We start from the raw sequence: 17,194 nt of genomic DNA, 5'->3' as shown, positions 1-17,194 counted from the left end.
TCACCCTCCCAGCACACTACTAGTAAGTGATGATGTCATGTCATAGTCACTCACCCTCACAGCACACTACTAGTAAGTGAGGATGTCATGTCATAGTCACTCACCCCTCCCAGCACACTACTAGTAAGTGATGATGTCATGTCATAGTCACTCACCCTCACAGCACACTACTAGTAAGTGAGGATGTCATGTCATAGTCACTCACCCTCCCAGCACACTACTAGTAAGTGATGATGTCATGTCATAGTCACTCACCCTCACAGCACACTACTAGTAAGTGAGGATGTCATGTCATAGTCACTCACCCTCCCAGCACACTACTAGTAAGTGATGATGTCATGTCATAGTCACTCACCCTCACCAGCACACTACTAGTAGATGTCATGTCATAGTCACTCACCCTCACAGCACACTACTAGTAAGTGATGATGTCATGTCATAGTCACTCACCCTCACAGCACACTACTAGTAAGTGATGATGTCATGTCATAGTCACTCACCCTCCCAGCACACTACTAGTAAGTGATGATGTCATGTCATAGTCACTCACCCTCACAGCACACTACTAGTAAGTGATGATGTCATGTCATAGTCACTCACCCTCACAGCACACTACTAGTAAGTGATGATGTCATGTCATAGTCACTCACTCCTCCCAGCACACTACTAGTAAGTGATGATGTCATGTCATAGTCACTCACCCTCCCAGCACACTACTAGTAAGTGATGATGTCATGTCATAGTCACTCACCCCTCCCAGCACACTACTAGTAAGTGATGATGTCATGTCATAGTCACTCACCCTCCCAGCACACTACTAGTAAGTGATGATGTCATGTCATAGTCACTCACCCTCACAGCAAACTAGTAGTAAGTGATGTCATGTCATAGTCACTCACCCTCACAGCACACTACTAGTAAGTGATGATGTCATGTCATAGTCACTCACCCCTCCCAGCACACTACTAGTAAGTGATGATGTCATGTCATAGTCACTCACCCTCACAGCACACTACTAGTAAGTGATGATGTCATGTCATAGTCACTCACCCTCCCAGCACACTACTAGTGATGATGTCATGTCATAGTCACTCACCCTCCCAGCACACTACTAGTAAGTGATGATGTCATGTCATAGTCACTCACCCTCACAGCACACTACTAGTAAGTGATGATGTCATGTCATAGTCACCCTCACAGCACACTACTAGTAAGTGATGATGTCATGTCATAGTCACTCACCCTCCCAGCACACTACTAGTGATGATGTCATGTCATAGTCACTCACCCTCACAGCACACTACTAGTAAGTGATGATGTCATGTCATAGTCACTCACCCTCACAGCACACTACTAGTAAGTGATGATGTCATGTCAGTCACTCACCCTCCCAGCACACTACTAGTAAGTGATGATGTCATGTCATAGTCACTCACCCTCACAGCACACTACTAGTAAGTGATGATGTCATGTCATAGTCACTCACCCTCCCAGCACACTACTAGTAAGTGATGATGTCATGTCATAGTCACTCACCCTCACAGCACACTACTAGTAATTGATGTCATGTCATAGTCACTCACCCTCACAGCACACTACTAGTAAGTGATGATGTCATGTCATAGTCACTCACCCTCACAGCACACTACTAGTAAGTGATGATGTCATGTCATAGTCACTCACCCTCCCAGCACACTACTAGTAAGTGATGATGTCATGTCATAGTCACTCACCCTCACAGCACACTACTAGTAAGTGATGATGTCATGTCATAGTCACTCACCCTCACAGCACACTACTAGTAAGTGATGATGTCATGTCATAGTCACTCACCCTCACAGCACACTACTAGTAATTGATGTCATGTCATAGTCACTCACCCTCACAGCACACTACTAGTAAGTGATGATGTCATGTCATAGTCACTCACCCTCACAGCACACTACTAGTAAGTGATGATGTCATGTCATAGTCACTCACCCTCACAGCACACTACTAGTAAGTGATGATGTCATGTCATAGTCACTCACCCTCACAGCACACTACTAGTAAGTGATGATGTCATGTCATAGTCACTCACCCTCCCAGCACACTACTAGTAAGTGATGATGTCATGTCATAGTCACTCACCCTCCCAGCACACTACTAGTAAGTGATGATGTCATGTCATAGTCACTCACCCTCACAGCACACTACTAGTAAGTGATGATGTCATGTCATAGTCACTCACCCTCCCAGCACACTACTAGTAAGTGATGATGTCATGTCATAGTCACTCACCCTCCCAGCACACTACTAGTAAGTGATGATGTCATGTCATAGTCACTCACCCTCACACCACACTACTAGTAATTGATGATGTCATGTCATAGTCACTCACCCTCACAGCACACTACTAGTAAGTGATGATGTCATGTCATAGTCACTCACCCTCACAGCACACTACTAGTAAGTGATGATGTCATGTCATAGTCACTCACCCTCCCAGCACACTACTAGTAAGTGATGATGTCATGTCATAGTCACTCACCCTCACAGCACACTACTAGTAAGTGATGATGTCATGTCATAGTCACTCACCCTCCCAGCACACTACTAGTAATTGATGTCATGTCATAGTCACTCACCCTCACAGCACACTACTAGTAAGTGATGATGTCATGTCATAGTCACTCACCCTCACAGCACACTACTAGTAATTGATGTCATGTCATAGTCACTCACCCTCACAGCACACTACTAGTAAGTGATGATGTCATGTCATAGTCACTCACCCTCACAGCACACTACTAGTAAGTGATGATGTCATGTCATAGTCACTCACCCTCACAGCACACTACTAGTAAGTGATGATGTCATGTCATAGTCACTCACCCTCACAGCACACTACTAGTAAGTGATGATGTCATGTCATAGTCACTCACCCTCACAGCACACTACTAGTAATTGATGATGTCATGTCATAGTCACTCACCCTCCCAGCACACTACTAGTGATGATGTCATGTCATAGTCACTCACCCTCACAGCACACTACTAGTAAGTGATGATGTCATGTCATAGTCACTCACCCTCACAGCACACTACTAGTAATTGATGTCATGTCATAGTCACTCACCCTCACACCACACTACTAGTAAGTGATGATGTCATGTCATAGTCACTCACCCTCACAGCACACTACTAGTAAGTGATGATGTCATGTCATAGTCACTCACCCTCCCAGCACACTACTAGTAAGTGAGGATGTCATGTCATAGTCACTCACCCTCCCAGCACACTACTAGTAAGTGATGATGTCATGTCATAGTCACTCACCCTCCCAGCACACTACTAGTAAGTGATGATGTCATGTCATAGTCACTCACCCTCCCAGCACACTACTAGTAAGTGATGATGTCATGTCATAGTCACTCACCCTCCCAGCACACTACTAGTAAGTGATGATGTCATGTCATAGTCACTCACCCTCACAGCACACTACTAGTAAGTGATGATGTCATGTCATAGTTACTCACCCTCACAGCACACTACTAGTAAGTGATGATGTCATGTCATAGTCACTCACCCTCACAGCACACTACTAGTAAGTGATGATGTCATGTCATAGTCACTCACCCTCACAGCACACTACTAGTAAGTGATGATGTCATGTCATAGTCACTCACCCTCCCAGCACACTACTAGTAAGTGATGATGTCATGTCATAGTCACTCACCCTCACAGCGCACTACTAGTAAGTGATGATGTCATGTCATAGTCACTCACCCTCACAGCACACTACTAGTAAGTGATGATGTCATGTCATAGTCACCCTCACAGCACACTACTAGTAAGTGATGATGTCATGTCATAGTCACTCACCCTCCCAGCACACTACTAGTGATGATGTCATGTCATAGTCACTCACCCTCACAGCACACTACTAGTAAGTGATGATGTCATGTCATAGTCACTCACCCTCCCAGCACACTACTAGTAATTGATGTCATGTCATAGTCACTCACCCTCACAGCACACTACTAGTAAGTGATGATGTCATGTCATAGTCACTCACCCTCACAGCACACTACTAGTAATTGATGTCATGTCATAGTCACTCACCCTCACAGCACACTACTAGTAAGTGATGATGTCATGTCATAGTCACTCACCCTCACAGCACACTACTAGTAAGTGATGATGTCATGTCATAGTCACTCACCCTCCCAGCACACTACTAGTAAGTGATGATGTCATGTCATAGTCACTCACCCTCCCAGCACACTACTAGTAAGTGATGATGTCATGTCATAGTCACTCACCCTCACAGCACACTACTAGTAATTGATGATGTCATGTCATAGTCACTCACCCTCCCAGCACACTACTAGTGATGATGTCATGTCATAGTCACTCACCCTCACAGCACACTACTAGTAAGTGATGATGTCATGTCATAGTCACTCACCCTCACAGCACACTACTAGTAAGTGATGATGTCATGTCATAGTCACTCACCCTCACAGCACACTACTAGTAAGTGATGATGTCATGTCATAGTAACTCACCCTCACACCACACTACTAGTAAGTGATGATGTCATGTCATAGTCACTCACCCTCACAGCACACTACTAGTAAGTGATGATGTCATGTCATAGTCACTCACCCTCCCAGCACACTACTAGTAAGTGAGGATGTCATGTCATAGTCACTCACCCTCCCAGCACACTACTAGTAAGTGATGATGTCATGTCATAGTCACTCACCCTCCCAGCACACTACTAGTAAGTGATGATGTCATGTCATAGTCACTCACCCTCCCAGCACACTACTAGTAAGTGATGATGTCATGTCATAGTCACTCACCCTCCCAGCACACTACTAGTAAGTGATGATGTCATGTCATAGTCACTCACCCTCACAGCACACTACTAGTAAGTGATGATGTCATGTCATAGTCACTCACCCTCACAGCACACTACTAGTAAGTGATGTCATGTCATAGTCACTCACCCTCCCAGCACACTACTAGTAAGTGATGATGTCATGTCATAGTCACTCACCCTCACAGCACACTACTAGTAAGTGATGTCATGTCATAGTCACTCACCCTCCCAGCACACTACTAGTAAGTGATGATGTCATGTCATAGTCACTCACCCTCACAGCACACTATTAGTAAGTGATGATGTCATGTCATAGTCACCCTCCCAGCACATTACTAGTAAGTGATGATGTCATGTCATAGTGACACTTGGAGGAACATTCCTATCAGTACCGACAGTAACCCTGAAAGGAAATGTTGAACATGTATTTCTACACAATACTGCAAGAAGATGGATAGGTATGGATATGTAATTGGGTGTATTTCTACACAATACTGGAAGAAGATGGATAGGTATGGATATGTAATTGGGTGTATTTCTACACAATACTGGAAGAAGATGGATAGGTATGGATATGTAATTGGGTGTATTTCTACACAATACTGGAAGAAGATGGATAGGTATGGATATGTAATTGGGTGTATTTCTACACAATACTGGAAGAAGATGGATAGGTATGGATATGTAATTGGGTGTATTTCTACACAATACTGGAAGAAGATGGATAGGTATGGATATGTAATTGGGTGTTTTTCTACACAATACTGGAAGAAGATGGATAGGTATGGATATGTAATTGGGTGTATTTCTACACAATACTGGAAGAAGATGGATAGGTATGAATATGGGACTAAAGTGGCTGCTGGAAGGTAAGAATGTTGAGACTGACCTGGAATGACCTCTCCATGGTGATGGCGAAGTAGTACTCCCTGCGAGGATACCTGCGCTCACAGATGAACACCTGGTTGCAGATGCGGCCCGCCTCCCCCGTCTGCTTGGTGTACAGCTTGCGGCCGATCATCTGGGAGGAAATGTCTCGCGCCTCCTCCGGCCTGGGACAGACGGGCAGAGGAATGGGCAGCTGAAGCGTGGAATGGCGAGCAGGGGACATACTTACGAGTAGACGATCTTGACTCCTCCCTTAAGTCCGCCTTCGAAGGTGCCCTTGCCTCTGCCGCCCGCCAGGACCTGAGCTTTAACCACCAGGTCCTTGGAACCTGACACACATGAGAGCACATTCTGGACACACTGTTTGGCAGCGCTGGCCCTTTAAGAAGGTTCAGGGGCCTCATTTACACAAATGTTTGTGGAGTTAAAGGTAAACATTACGTAATGAGAATTAAAAAATGACCTGAAGTGTGTTGGTGTCTTGTCAGATTTGTGTAGGAATACAGAGTTTGGATTCCTGCTGTAGGAGCACTTGCACACAGAGAGGAGGAGCTACACTTCCATGTTTAAATAGCAGTTTCACACTTAAATAACCCAAAATGTTACAATCATGATTTGATTGTCAAAGTTGTTTTGCAAATGTAGTCTGTGATATTTCTACCTGAATAAATATTCTGTACTTGTCATCTCGTACAAGTTCTTTGTATCTCTGCATGACAATATTTCAACCTTCTACATTTCAGAAATCAAATGTAATATTCAGCCTGAGGAACATTCTGTAATCAAAGACTATCAATCAGAACATGAATAAACTTCATGTCAATCTGCATTCAAATATTTACTGATGTAGAAATATCAGAATTGGAATGTAGGATCATTTTTCTTTGTTAAGTGGATCAGAGCCGAGTGTGTGATTGGTGAATGACACCAAAGTTGTTTCTGCTGAGCTTGTATTCCATCTTCCGAAAGCAGTTGGAGTAACAATCTCCATGTGAAGTTATGAAGGTCCACATGGACGTGAAGCTCCTCCGCTCTACAAGCTGCGTTGGCTCCAGAGGAAATAGTCTGCTCTTGTCATCGCACATTTCCATCATGTCCTCCTTTTAGTTTTCCTGAAGGAACTCTCCTGAAGGAATCAATAACGTACAATCTATCTATCTATCTATCTTTCTTCCTGCTTGCTACTTTCCTGCTTGTAGCTCCACAATTACTGGACACCATTAAACTTCCTCACGCTACGGAACGGGGCGAGGGTCAAAAAGGAGTCAGGAAGTGTGCGCCTTCATCACGCATTAAAAAGCAATTATAGTTGTTAAAGGAACTTTATATAAACTAATAAAGGGGTTTGATGTTAAAGAACATCAAACATCATGTCACTACTGCTCCCACCTTTCCTAAACATAATGTTAAAACAACTGTTTACTGACATATGATATCTTTAATTACTTTTACTGCTAATGAATATCACTTATGGACATCCTGACTACTAATAATAATTGATGTTCCTCTTAGACACACCTAATAAACACAACATCAAACATTATGACATATGATGTTATCTTTAATCACTTTTACTGCTAATGAATAACACTTCTGGACATCCTGACCAGGGGCGTCGCCAGACAGATTTCACTGGGGCACGTGCCCCAGTGTTGATCTGCAGTGCCCCAGTAAAAATTTCACCAATAAAGAAAAAATGCTTCAGAGTTTTAAGTCTACATAACATAAACAGCACACATACTACTTAGTATGGTAATTGATTGCTACTGTATTCACTCCACGTAACAATGAGCACATGGCTACTTAATATGGTAATTTATTCACGTGTGGATGAGACTTCAGTTGAGAGAGAGAGGGGGGGGGGGGATGCGAATGACTGCTCGGGTAGGTAACGTTAGCCAACAACAATTTGTTAATTATATTATTTTGATTTGGATTTGACTCAAACTGTAACTTCTAGATGGATATCAGAAAGTTATTCGCCCGCAGCAGGGAAGAAGCAGCAGGAATGACAGGTGTAAGTGATGTCCTAGCTAGCTAGGCAACATCATTGTCTTAAGTTGATGCTAAGTTAGCTAACGTTATTCCTTGTATCAAGACAAACATATTCATTTGCTGTACGAGCTGTCGGGGGAATTTCCAATGAACATGAAACATAATGTTGGTTATTGTCTGCTGCTTCTGCATCAATAATGATTTAGAGTAAGCATGTGTGAGTTGAGTGCTTCTCAAATGGTTTATCTTCAGAAAGAAAAACATTTTTCCATATCAAGTCGTGAGCCAAATTTTTTAATCATTCAAGTTTATTTCACAGAAAAATACCACAGTAGACTTGTCTTGTTAATCAGTGTGACTTTGACTAAAATAATCTTGTTTTGTCTCCAGAAAAATGGCTACAGCTAAAGCATCTGGTTTTGTTTCCAGAAAAAATAGTAACATTTCTGTATTTGTTTTCAGAAAGATGGCTGAAAATATCGGGTTTTGTTGCCCCATTTAGATTTTTTTTTTAAATATTTCCATGTCTGTCTTGAGTCCTCCTCCAACTTGTTAGTCGGTTTGCCTTTTGCTAAAATACTCACTAATAGTCACTAGAAAAAAGGCTAAAAATATCTGGTTTCGTTGTAATAGTCACTAGAAAAATGGCTAAAAATATCTGGTTTTGTTGCCACAATTTGATTTTTTTCTCCCTAAACTTATTTTTTTTCATGCACAAATTTGACTGCGACTCACTAAAAATGACACACAATCCACTTTTATGACATGACCCAGCAGTATAACAGTTACTGTAATATTTACATGTCTGTCCAGAGTGATTGACCAGTTTGCAAAAAATGAAAAGGAGACGTTACAGTTTACTTCTCAGAAAATGATTCCCTGAACAGACACACAACAGTTGTTCATTTATTCTACTACTGTGGTTTTATTGTTTTGTGTATATTTTATAGTTTTGTGTATCTGAAATAGGATTAACCACATTGCCATTAATGGAAATTAAATAATATAAAAGAACCCAGAGATGTAGGGGTGCTTTATTTTTTGTTTTACTTTTGTAGATGTTGAATTTGCAGATGATTATAAATGCAATACTCCAATATACATTTCAAAAAGATTCATTGCTCTTCCTTTTTGCTTTTACCAGTAGCAGTTTAGAAGTCTGGAGTAAAAAAGTGCACAAGTAGGTCAAATGCATTAGTTAATTTCAGGCGGTTCATCAAAAATCCATACAACATCACCTGATATGATTTCATAGTTTAAAGCACTATTTATATCCCTCCAGCGGTACTGCATCAAAAACCGACATCAGTGTGTAAAGGATATCACCACATGAGCTCAGGAAGACTTCAGAAAACCACTGTCAGTAACTACAGTTCGTCGCTACATCTGTTAAGTGCAAGTTAAAACTCTACTATGCAAAGCCAAAGCCATTTATCAACAACACCCAGAAATGCCGCCATTTTCGCTGGACCCGAGTTCATCAAAGATGGATTGATGCAAAGTGGAAAAGTGGTCCGTGGTCTGAGGAGTCCACATTTCAAATTGTTTTTGGAAACTGTGGACGTCGTGTCCTGCGGAACAAAGAGGAAAATAACCACCCGGATTGTTCTGGGCGCAAAGTTCAAAAGCCAGCATCTGTGATGGGGCGGCATAGCTCGGTTGGTAGAGTGGCCATGCCAGCAACTTTAGGGTTGCAGGTTTGATTCCCGCTTGTGCCATCCTAGTCACTGCCGTTGTGTCCTTGGGCAAGACACTTTACCCACCTGCTCCCAGTGCCACCCACACTGGTTTGATGTAACTTAGATATCGGGTGTCACTATGTAAAGCGCTTTGAGTCACTTGAGAAAAGCGCTATATAAATATAATTCACTTCACTTATGTATTTTATATGATAAATAAGTGCTAAAAATGTTTTTGCTTGCGCGCTTTGCACGCTCACATGAATTATTTGTGCCCCAGTACAGTATTATTTATGCCCCAGGTGTGCCCCAGTACAGTATTATTTGTGCCCCAGTACAGTATTAGGTCTAGTGACGCCCCTGATCCTGACTACTAATAATAATTGATGTTCCTCTTAGACACACCTAATAAACGCAACATCAAACATTATGACACATGATGTTATCTTTAATCACTTTTACTGCTATTGAATAACACTTATGGACCTCCTGACTACTAATAATAATTGATGTTCCCCTAAGACAGTGGGGTTCTCAACCTTTTTTCAGTGATGTACCCCCTGTCAACATGTTTTTAATTCAAGTACCCCCTAATCACAGCAAAGAATTATTTTTGGTTGGAAAAAAAAAAGAGATAAAGAAGTAAAATACAGTGTCTGATTTATTAAATTGTATAAGAGTGCAAAATATTGCTCATTTGTAGTGGTCTTTCTTGAACTATTTGGAAAAAAAGATATAAAAATAATTAAAAACTTGTTGAAAAATAAACAAGTGGTTCACTTATAAATAAAGATTTCTAACATAGAAGTAATCATCAAGTTAAAGTGTCCTCTTTGGGGATTGTAATAGAGATCCATCTGGATTCATCAACTTACTTATAAATATTTCTTCACAAAAAAAATAAATCTTTAACATCAATATTTATGGAACATGTCCACAAAAAAATCTAGCTGTCAACACTGAATATTGTTGCATTTTTCACACTTTATGAACTTGCATTCATATTTTGTTGAAGCATTATTCAATGAATATATTTATAAAGGATTTTTGAATTGTTGCAACTTTTAAAATATGTTTTACAAATCTCACGTCCCCCTTGGCATACCTTCAAGTACCCCCATTTGAGAACCACTGCTCTAAGAAACACTTAATAAACACAACATCAAACATTATGTCACCACTGCTCCCACCTTTCCTAAACATAATGTTAAAACAAGTGTTTCCTGACATAAAATATTATCTTTAATAACACTTCCGGGCCTCCTGACTCCTAATAATCAGTATCGGCCCTAAAAGCCCATATGTTGAAATTGTGCCAAGGTTTGCGAGCACCTTTCAAGTGGAGTAATTGAGTGTGGAGAAGAGTGGAGCCATGAAGAGTGGAGATCAGGAAGTAAGTAACCTGTAAGCTGTGAGTAAGCAGACCTGCGATTGGACAATTTGGAATGTTTGACTGACCGATCTGCTTGGCCACGGAGTAGGCCTGGTCCGGGGAGGCGGCCACCATGCCCTCGGGCACGGCGATGCCGGCCTCCTTCAGCAGGCCGATGCTCATGTACTCGTGCAAGGAGAGGCTCCTCTGCTGCTGCAGCTGGCACACATGGCCTCCAGTCAGGCCCCAGGATCCCGCTAGAACCTAGAAGAGGAAGTAGGTCTTTCAAACTTTCTTATGGGCATTTAAACACAACTGCACTTTTTGATGTTGCCTATCAATCACAATCCTTACGTAGGACAACAACCCATAAACTGACCTTTTTTATGCATTCTAACTAGTTAAATACAGCAAGTAAGAGGTGGCTAACAATGCAGATAATGAGATTACACTACTACGCCCATTAAGTCCTCTAATAAAACATACAAGAAGCACCAACAATACTCCATTTACATGTCATGACCTGAATATTAACACATATTAGTCATATTGGTATTACAAGTTCTAATGCAGAGGCACTACTTTTAGAGAGCTAACTAGCTTATGCTGCTATATTAACATACTGAGCTGCTGCATGGGCTGAGTTGGTGAATAATAATTCGAGATGATAGGAGAAGGTTGTGGACATAAACATATAAGTTGGTCCACTTTGACATCCAACTTAGACCCCCTGATGGCCAAAAAGACACAATGAATTGTTGATGTAAAGGGGAAGATATAAACATCCCATCAGTCTTTATCCCAGTAAGAGCAGACATTGTACAGTAAGTGATTGTTTTATTATATTGTTATATCTTGTTTAGCACTTAGCAATACTGCTACATGATGCTTATTGTTTGACTAAAGCTGCATCTGTTTAGCTTCTGAAACGTGTAGATCATCCTCCTTACTTTCAGGCTCAAAAATAGAAGTTTCTGGATCATCAAAGTAGTCTTTGTTGTCTCTCATCAAGTCTGCCATGATTAGTAGTCTTGTTGTTGTTGAAGGGAAAGTGAGCGTTGTGATGTGTCTCTGACATTAAAACTTTATAAAATCGTCAAAATATGTAAATATCACATGCTATTAAATACTACATCTGTACTTACAGTGTGTATAAAAACCTTGAAGGAGGTGTTTGGATGTTTTTTACAGCACTTTATAGATCGAGCATTCATTTACAATCTACACTGCATAAAAAAAGAAAAACAAAAAGATTGTGAATGGTAGACAACATTTCTTAAAAACTGCAGTTTCCCTATAAACAAAATCAGTGGTTGTCCAACTTTTTTCACAAAGTACCACCATCATCCATACATCCATCCATTTTCTACCGCTTATTCCCGTTGGGGTTTCGGGGGGCGCTAGTGCCTATCTCAGGTGCAATCGGACTGAAGGCGGAGTACACCCTGGACAAGTCGCCACCTCATCGCAGGGCCAACACAGATAGACAGACAACATTCACACACTAGGGACCATTTAGTGTTGCCAATCAACCTATCTCCAGGTGCATGTCTTTGGAGGTGGGAGGGGCCTATCTCCAAGTGCATGTCTTTGGAGGTGGGAGGGGCCTATCTCCAAGTGCATGTCTTTGGAGGTGGGAGGGGCCTATCCCCAGGTGCATGCCTTTGGAGGTGGGAGGGGCCTATCCCCAGGTGCATGCCTTTGGAGGTGGGAGGGGCCTATCCCCAGGTGCATGCCTTTGGAGGTGGGAGGGGCCTATCCCCAGGTGCATGTCTTTGGAGGTGGGAGGGGCCTATCCCCAGGTGCATGTCTTTGGAGGTGGGAGGGGCCTATCCGCAGGTGCATGTCTTTGGAGGTGGGAGGGGCCTATCCCCAGGTGCATGTCTTTGGAGGTGGGAGGGGCCTATCCCCAGGTGCATGTCTTTGGAGGTGGGAGGGGCCTATCCCCAGGTGCATGTCTTTGGAGGTGGGAGGGGCCTATCCCCAGGTGCATGTCTTTGGAGGTGAGAGGGGCCTATCCCCAGGTGCATGTCTTTGGAGGTGGGAGGGGCCTATCCCCAGGTGCATGCCTTTGGAGGTGGGAGGGGCCTATCCCCAGGTGCATGTCTTTGGAGGTGGGAGGGGCCTATCCCCAGGTGCATGTCTTTGGAGGTGGGAGGGGCCTATCCCCAGGTGCATACCTTTGGAGGTGGGAGGGGCCTATCCCCAGGTGCATGTCTTTGGAGGTGGGAGGGGCCTATCCCCAGGTGCATGCCTTTGGAGGTGGGAGGGGCCTATCCCCAGGTGCATGCCTTTGGAGGTGGGAGGGGCCTATCCCCAGGTGCATGTCTTTGGAGGTGGGAGGGGCCTATCCCCAGGTGCATGTCTTTGGAGGTGGGAGGGGCCTATCCCCAGGTGCATGTCTTTGGAGGTGAGAGGGGCCTATCCCCAGGTGCATGCCTTTGGAGGTGGGAGGGGCCTATCCCCAGGTGCATGCCTTTGGAGGTGGGAGGGGCCTATCCCCAGGTGCATGTCTTTGGAGGTGGGAGGGGCCTATCCCCAGGTGCATGCCTTTGGAGGTGGGAGGGGCCTATCCCCAGGTGCATGCCTTTGGAGGTGGGAGGGGCCTATCCCCAGGTGCATGTCTTTGGAGGTGGGAGGGGCCTATCCCCAGGTGCATGTCTTTGGAGGTGGGAGGGGCCTATCCCCAGGTGCATGTCTTTGGAGGTGGGAGGGGCCTATCCCCAGGTGCATGTCTTTGGAGGTGGGAGGAAGCCCATGCAGTCACAGGGAGAACATGCAAACTCCACACAGAAAGATCCCGAGCCCGGGATTGGACCCAGGACTACTAAGGACCTTCGTATTGTGAGGCAGACGCACTAACCCCTCTTCCACCGTTCTGCCCAGTACCACCATCATGACAACATTAAAGGCCTACTGAAAGCCACTACTAGCGACCACACAGTCTGATAGTTTATATATCAATGATGAAATATTAACATTGCAACACATGCCAATACGGCCGCTTTAGTTTACTAAATTACAATTTTAAATTTCCCGCGGAGTTTCTTGTTGAAAACGTCGCAGAATGATGACGCGTGACGTCTCAGGTTGGAGGGGACATTTTAGCCGAGCACCACTTGCGGCTAAAAGTTGTCTCTTTTCATTGCATAATTATGCAGTAATTTGGATATCTGTGTTGCTGAATCTTTTGCAATTTGTTCAATTAATAATGGAGACTATAAAGGAGAATGCTGTTGGTGGATTGCAGCTGCCTTTAGCAACCGAGGCACAGCCTGTGTTTCTTTGTTTGTAGTTTAGCTTTAACACTGAGCGGTCAAGCGAACATGTTTCTCTACGTCAACCAGCAAGCTTTTGGATGGGAAAATTGTGATATTAAGTCGGCTCTTACCGGAGACTTCAGTGGATTATGGGACTTCCTCCTGCAGCTCAAAAAGGCAGCTGTGATCTTGGCTCCTCCATCGGCTTCTCTGAGAGACACTGGCGTTCACCGCAGCCATCCGACTTTCAGGTATGACTTTATAATCTCACTAAAACACTATTAAAACAATAAGCAGAGAAGGGATCTTCTCGAATTATCCAATTAGATGTGTCTAATTACATCTGAAACGGTCCCACTGCCGCCGCCTGGAGCCGTTGCTTTTTTTTTTTTTTGTGCTTCACTCTAACTTTCCTTATCCACGAATCTTTCATCCTTGCTCAAATTAATGGGAAAATTGTCGCTTTCTCGGTCCGAATAGCTCTTGCCGCTTGAGGCTATGATTATAAACAATGTGAGGATGTTAGGAGTCCTCACACCCGTGACGTCACGCACACATCATGTGCTACTTCCGGTACAGGCAAGGCTTTTTATTAGCGACCAAAAGTTGACAACTTTATCGTCATATTTGTGTAGTTGATAATCATATTTGTGTAGTTGGTATCCACATCATCATATTTGTGTGGTTGATAATCATATTTGTGTAGTTCATATCTACAACATATTTGTGTAGTTGGTATCCACATCATCATATTTGTGTAGATATCTACATTATATTTGTGTAGTTGATATCTACGTCATCATATTTGTGTAATTGATATCTACAACATCACGTTTATGTGGTTAATAATCATATTTGTGTAGTTGGTATCTACAACATAATTTTTGTGTAGTTGATATCTACAATAACAATAAAGATATCTTCAATTCCATATTTTTGTAGTTGGTATCTACATCATCATATTTGTGTAGTTGATATCTATATCATCATATTTGTGTAATTGATAGCTACATCAATAATTATTCTATTCTTATCATATTTGTGTAGTTGATATGTACATCATCATATTTGTGTAGTTGATATGTACATCATCATATTTGTGTAGTTGATATCTACAACATATTTGTGTAGTTGATATCTACATTTTCATATTTGTGTCGATGATATGTACATCATCATATTTGTGTAGTTGATATCTAAAACATCAATAAAGATATATTCTATTCTATCATATTTGTTTAGTTGATATCTACATCATGATATTTGTGTAGTTGATATCTACATCATATTTGTGTAGTTGATAGCTACATCATGATATTTGTGTAGTTGATATCTACATCGTGATATCTATGTAGTTGATATCTACATTATATTTGTGTAGTTTATATCTACATCATATCTGTGTAGTTGATATCTACATATTTGTGTAGTTGATATCTACATGATGATATTTGTGTAGTTGATATCTACATGATGATATTTGTGTAGTTGATATCTACATTATGATATTTGTGTAGTTGATATCTACATGATGATATTTGTGTAGTTGATATCTACATTATGATATTTGTGTAGTTGATATCTACATGATGATATTTGTGTAGTTGACATCATCATTTAGATATTTGTGTAGTTGATATCTACATGATGATATTTGTCTCCAACAATGCGTACTAATCAACAAAAGAACATATTTAGCTATGCTGGCCTAAACCAAGGACTCTGATCCAACTCACTTTGGGAGCAGCACACACACTAGAGGTCACTATAGGTCAGGTCAGCTCCAAAAACACTGCGCGCACACACACACACACACACGTGCGTGTGCACACACACATGCACACAGACAAACAGATACACACACACACAAGCAAACAGACACACACAGACAAACAGATACACACAGACAAACAGATACACACACACAAGCAAACAGACACACACAGACAGATACAGACACACAGACACTCACACACACAGACACAGGTACACACAAACAGACACACAGACAGATTCACACACAGGTACACACAAACAGACACACAAACACACAGACGGATTCACACACAGATACACAAACACACACAGACAGAGACACACAAACACACAGACACACAAACACACAGACAGATACACACACAGACAGATACACACACACAAACAAACCGACCCAGACAGATAGATAGATATAGATACACGCACACGCGCGCGCACACACGCGCGCGCACACACACACACACACACACACACACACACACACACACACACACACACACACACACACACACACACACACACAAGATCCGACTGTGTGTGTTAGTTGCTTCATAGGGTCCGGGTTATCCGGCACATGCGCAGTAGCAGCTGGCGCCGGCGTCATGTTTGACCGTTTGATTGATTGATTGCTACTTTTATTAGTAGATAGCAGAGTTCAGTACATATTCCGTACGATTGAGCACTAAATGGTAACACCCCAATAATTGTTTCAACTTGTTTAAGTCGGGGTCCACCTTCATCAATTGACGGTGTCACCGTGTCATTTCCGACATGTTGTGCCGACCAGGGAGGTGGCGGCACGGTCACATCCCTGGTCGCTCCAAAGCAACACTCTCGGCTCCATTGCGGTGCGGGTCTCACCTTGGAAGCGGAGCTAATCGCGCTTCTGCGGCCTGAAGTCCTCAGGCGAGCCGTCAAACGTCCGCAGATCAGGGACGTCGCCATGTCCGCTTCTTAGGCGATGGGTGGTGCGCATGCGCAGGGAAGGGGTGGTGGCAGCTGTGTTGCCTTCAAGACGCTGGGATTTTACAACGTTTATGGTGTCGTCCATTTTTCTACCGCTTGTCCCTCCCGGGGTCGTGGAGGTGGCCGGAGTCTATCCCAGATGAAAAAGATAAATGTTTATAACGCTGTAAATCGGAAAGTTGCTTGTAAAAGTACCTTATTTTCAATCAAACGTTTGCTTACTTTTTCCCAAATATTAGTAATTCTATTGAATTATGTTTGCAGCAAAAGTATTTGCAAATTCTTATCTCAATATGTGCGTCTGTAATCTGATTAGTGCACATGTCTGTGTACTAATGGTTGTGTCTGTATTTCTCAATCTGTGCGTCTGTAATCTCATTAATACACAT

The 17,194-nt window shown here is 42.6% G+C and overlaps 1 protein-coding gene across 1 annotated transcript in view; it reads right to left on the bottom strand.

Moving 5' to 3' along the window:
- The window catches only part of LOC133564859 (succinate--CoA ligase [ADP-forming] subunit beta, mitochondrial-like), a 17,820-nt gene extending 961 nt beyond the window's left edge, over window positions 1-16,859 (bottom strand). Inside the window, exons 1-4 of the mRNA XM_061919402.1 lie at window positions 16,701-16,859; window positions 10,890-11,067; window positions 5,987-6,086; window positions 5,759-5,921 (exon numbers count right to left, since the gene is read on the bottom strand). Coding sequence (XP_061775386.1) covers window positions 5,759-5,921; window positions 5,987-6,086; window positions 10,890-11,067; window positions 16,701-16,784 — 525 coding nt within the window. The 5' untranslated portion in view covers window positions 16,785-16,859. The remainder of the gene's footprint in view (window positions 1-5,758; window positions 5,922-5,986; window positions 6,087-10,889; window positions 11,068-16,700) is intronic.
- Between the last annotated feature and the right edge of the window lie 335 nt (window positions 16,860-17,194).

Source organism: Nerophis ophidion, linkage group LG13 (genome assembly GCF_033978795.1).
Source record: "Nerophis ophidion isolate RoL-2023_Sa linkage group LG13, RoL_Noph_v1.0, whole genome shotgun sequence".
NCBI lineage: Eukaryota > Metazoa > Chordata > Actinopteri > Syngnathiformes > Syngnathidae > Nerophis > Nerophis ophidion.
Note: the sequence above shows the minus strand (reverse complement) of the source record. Positions and strands in the feature narration are given on the sequence as shown.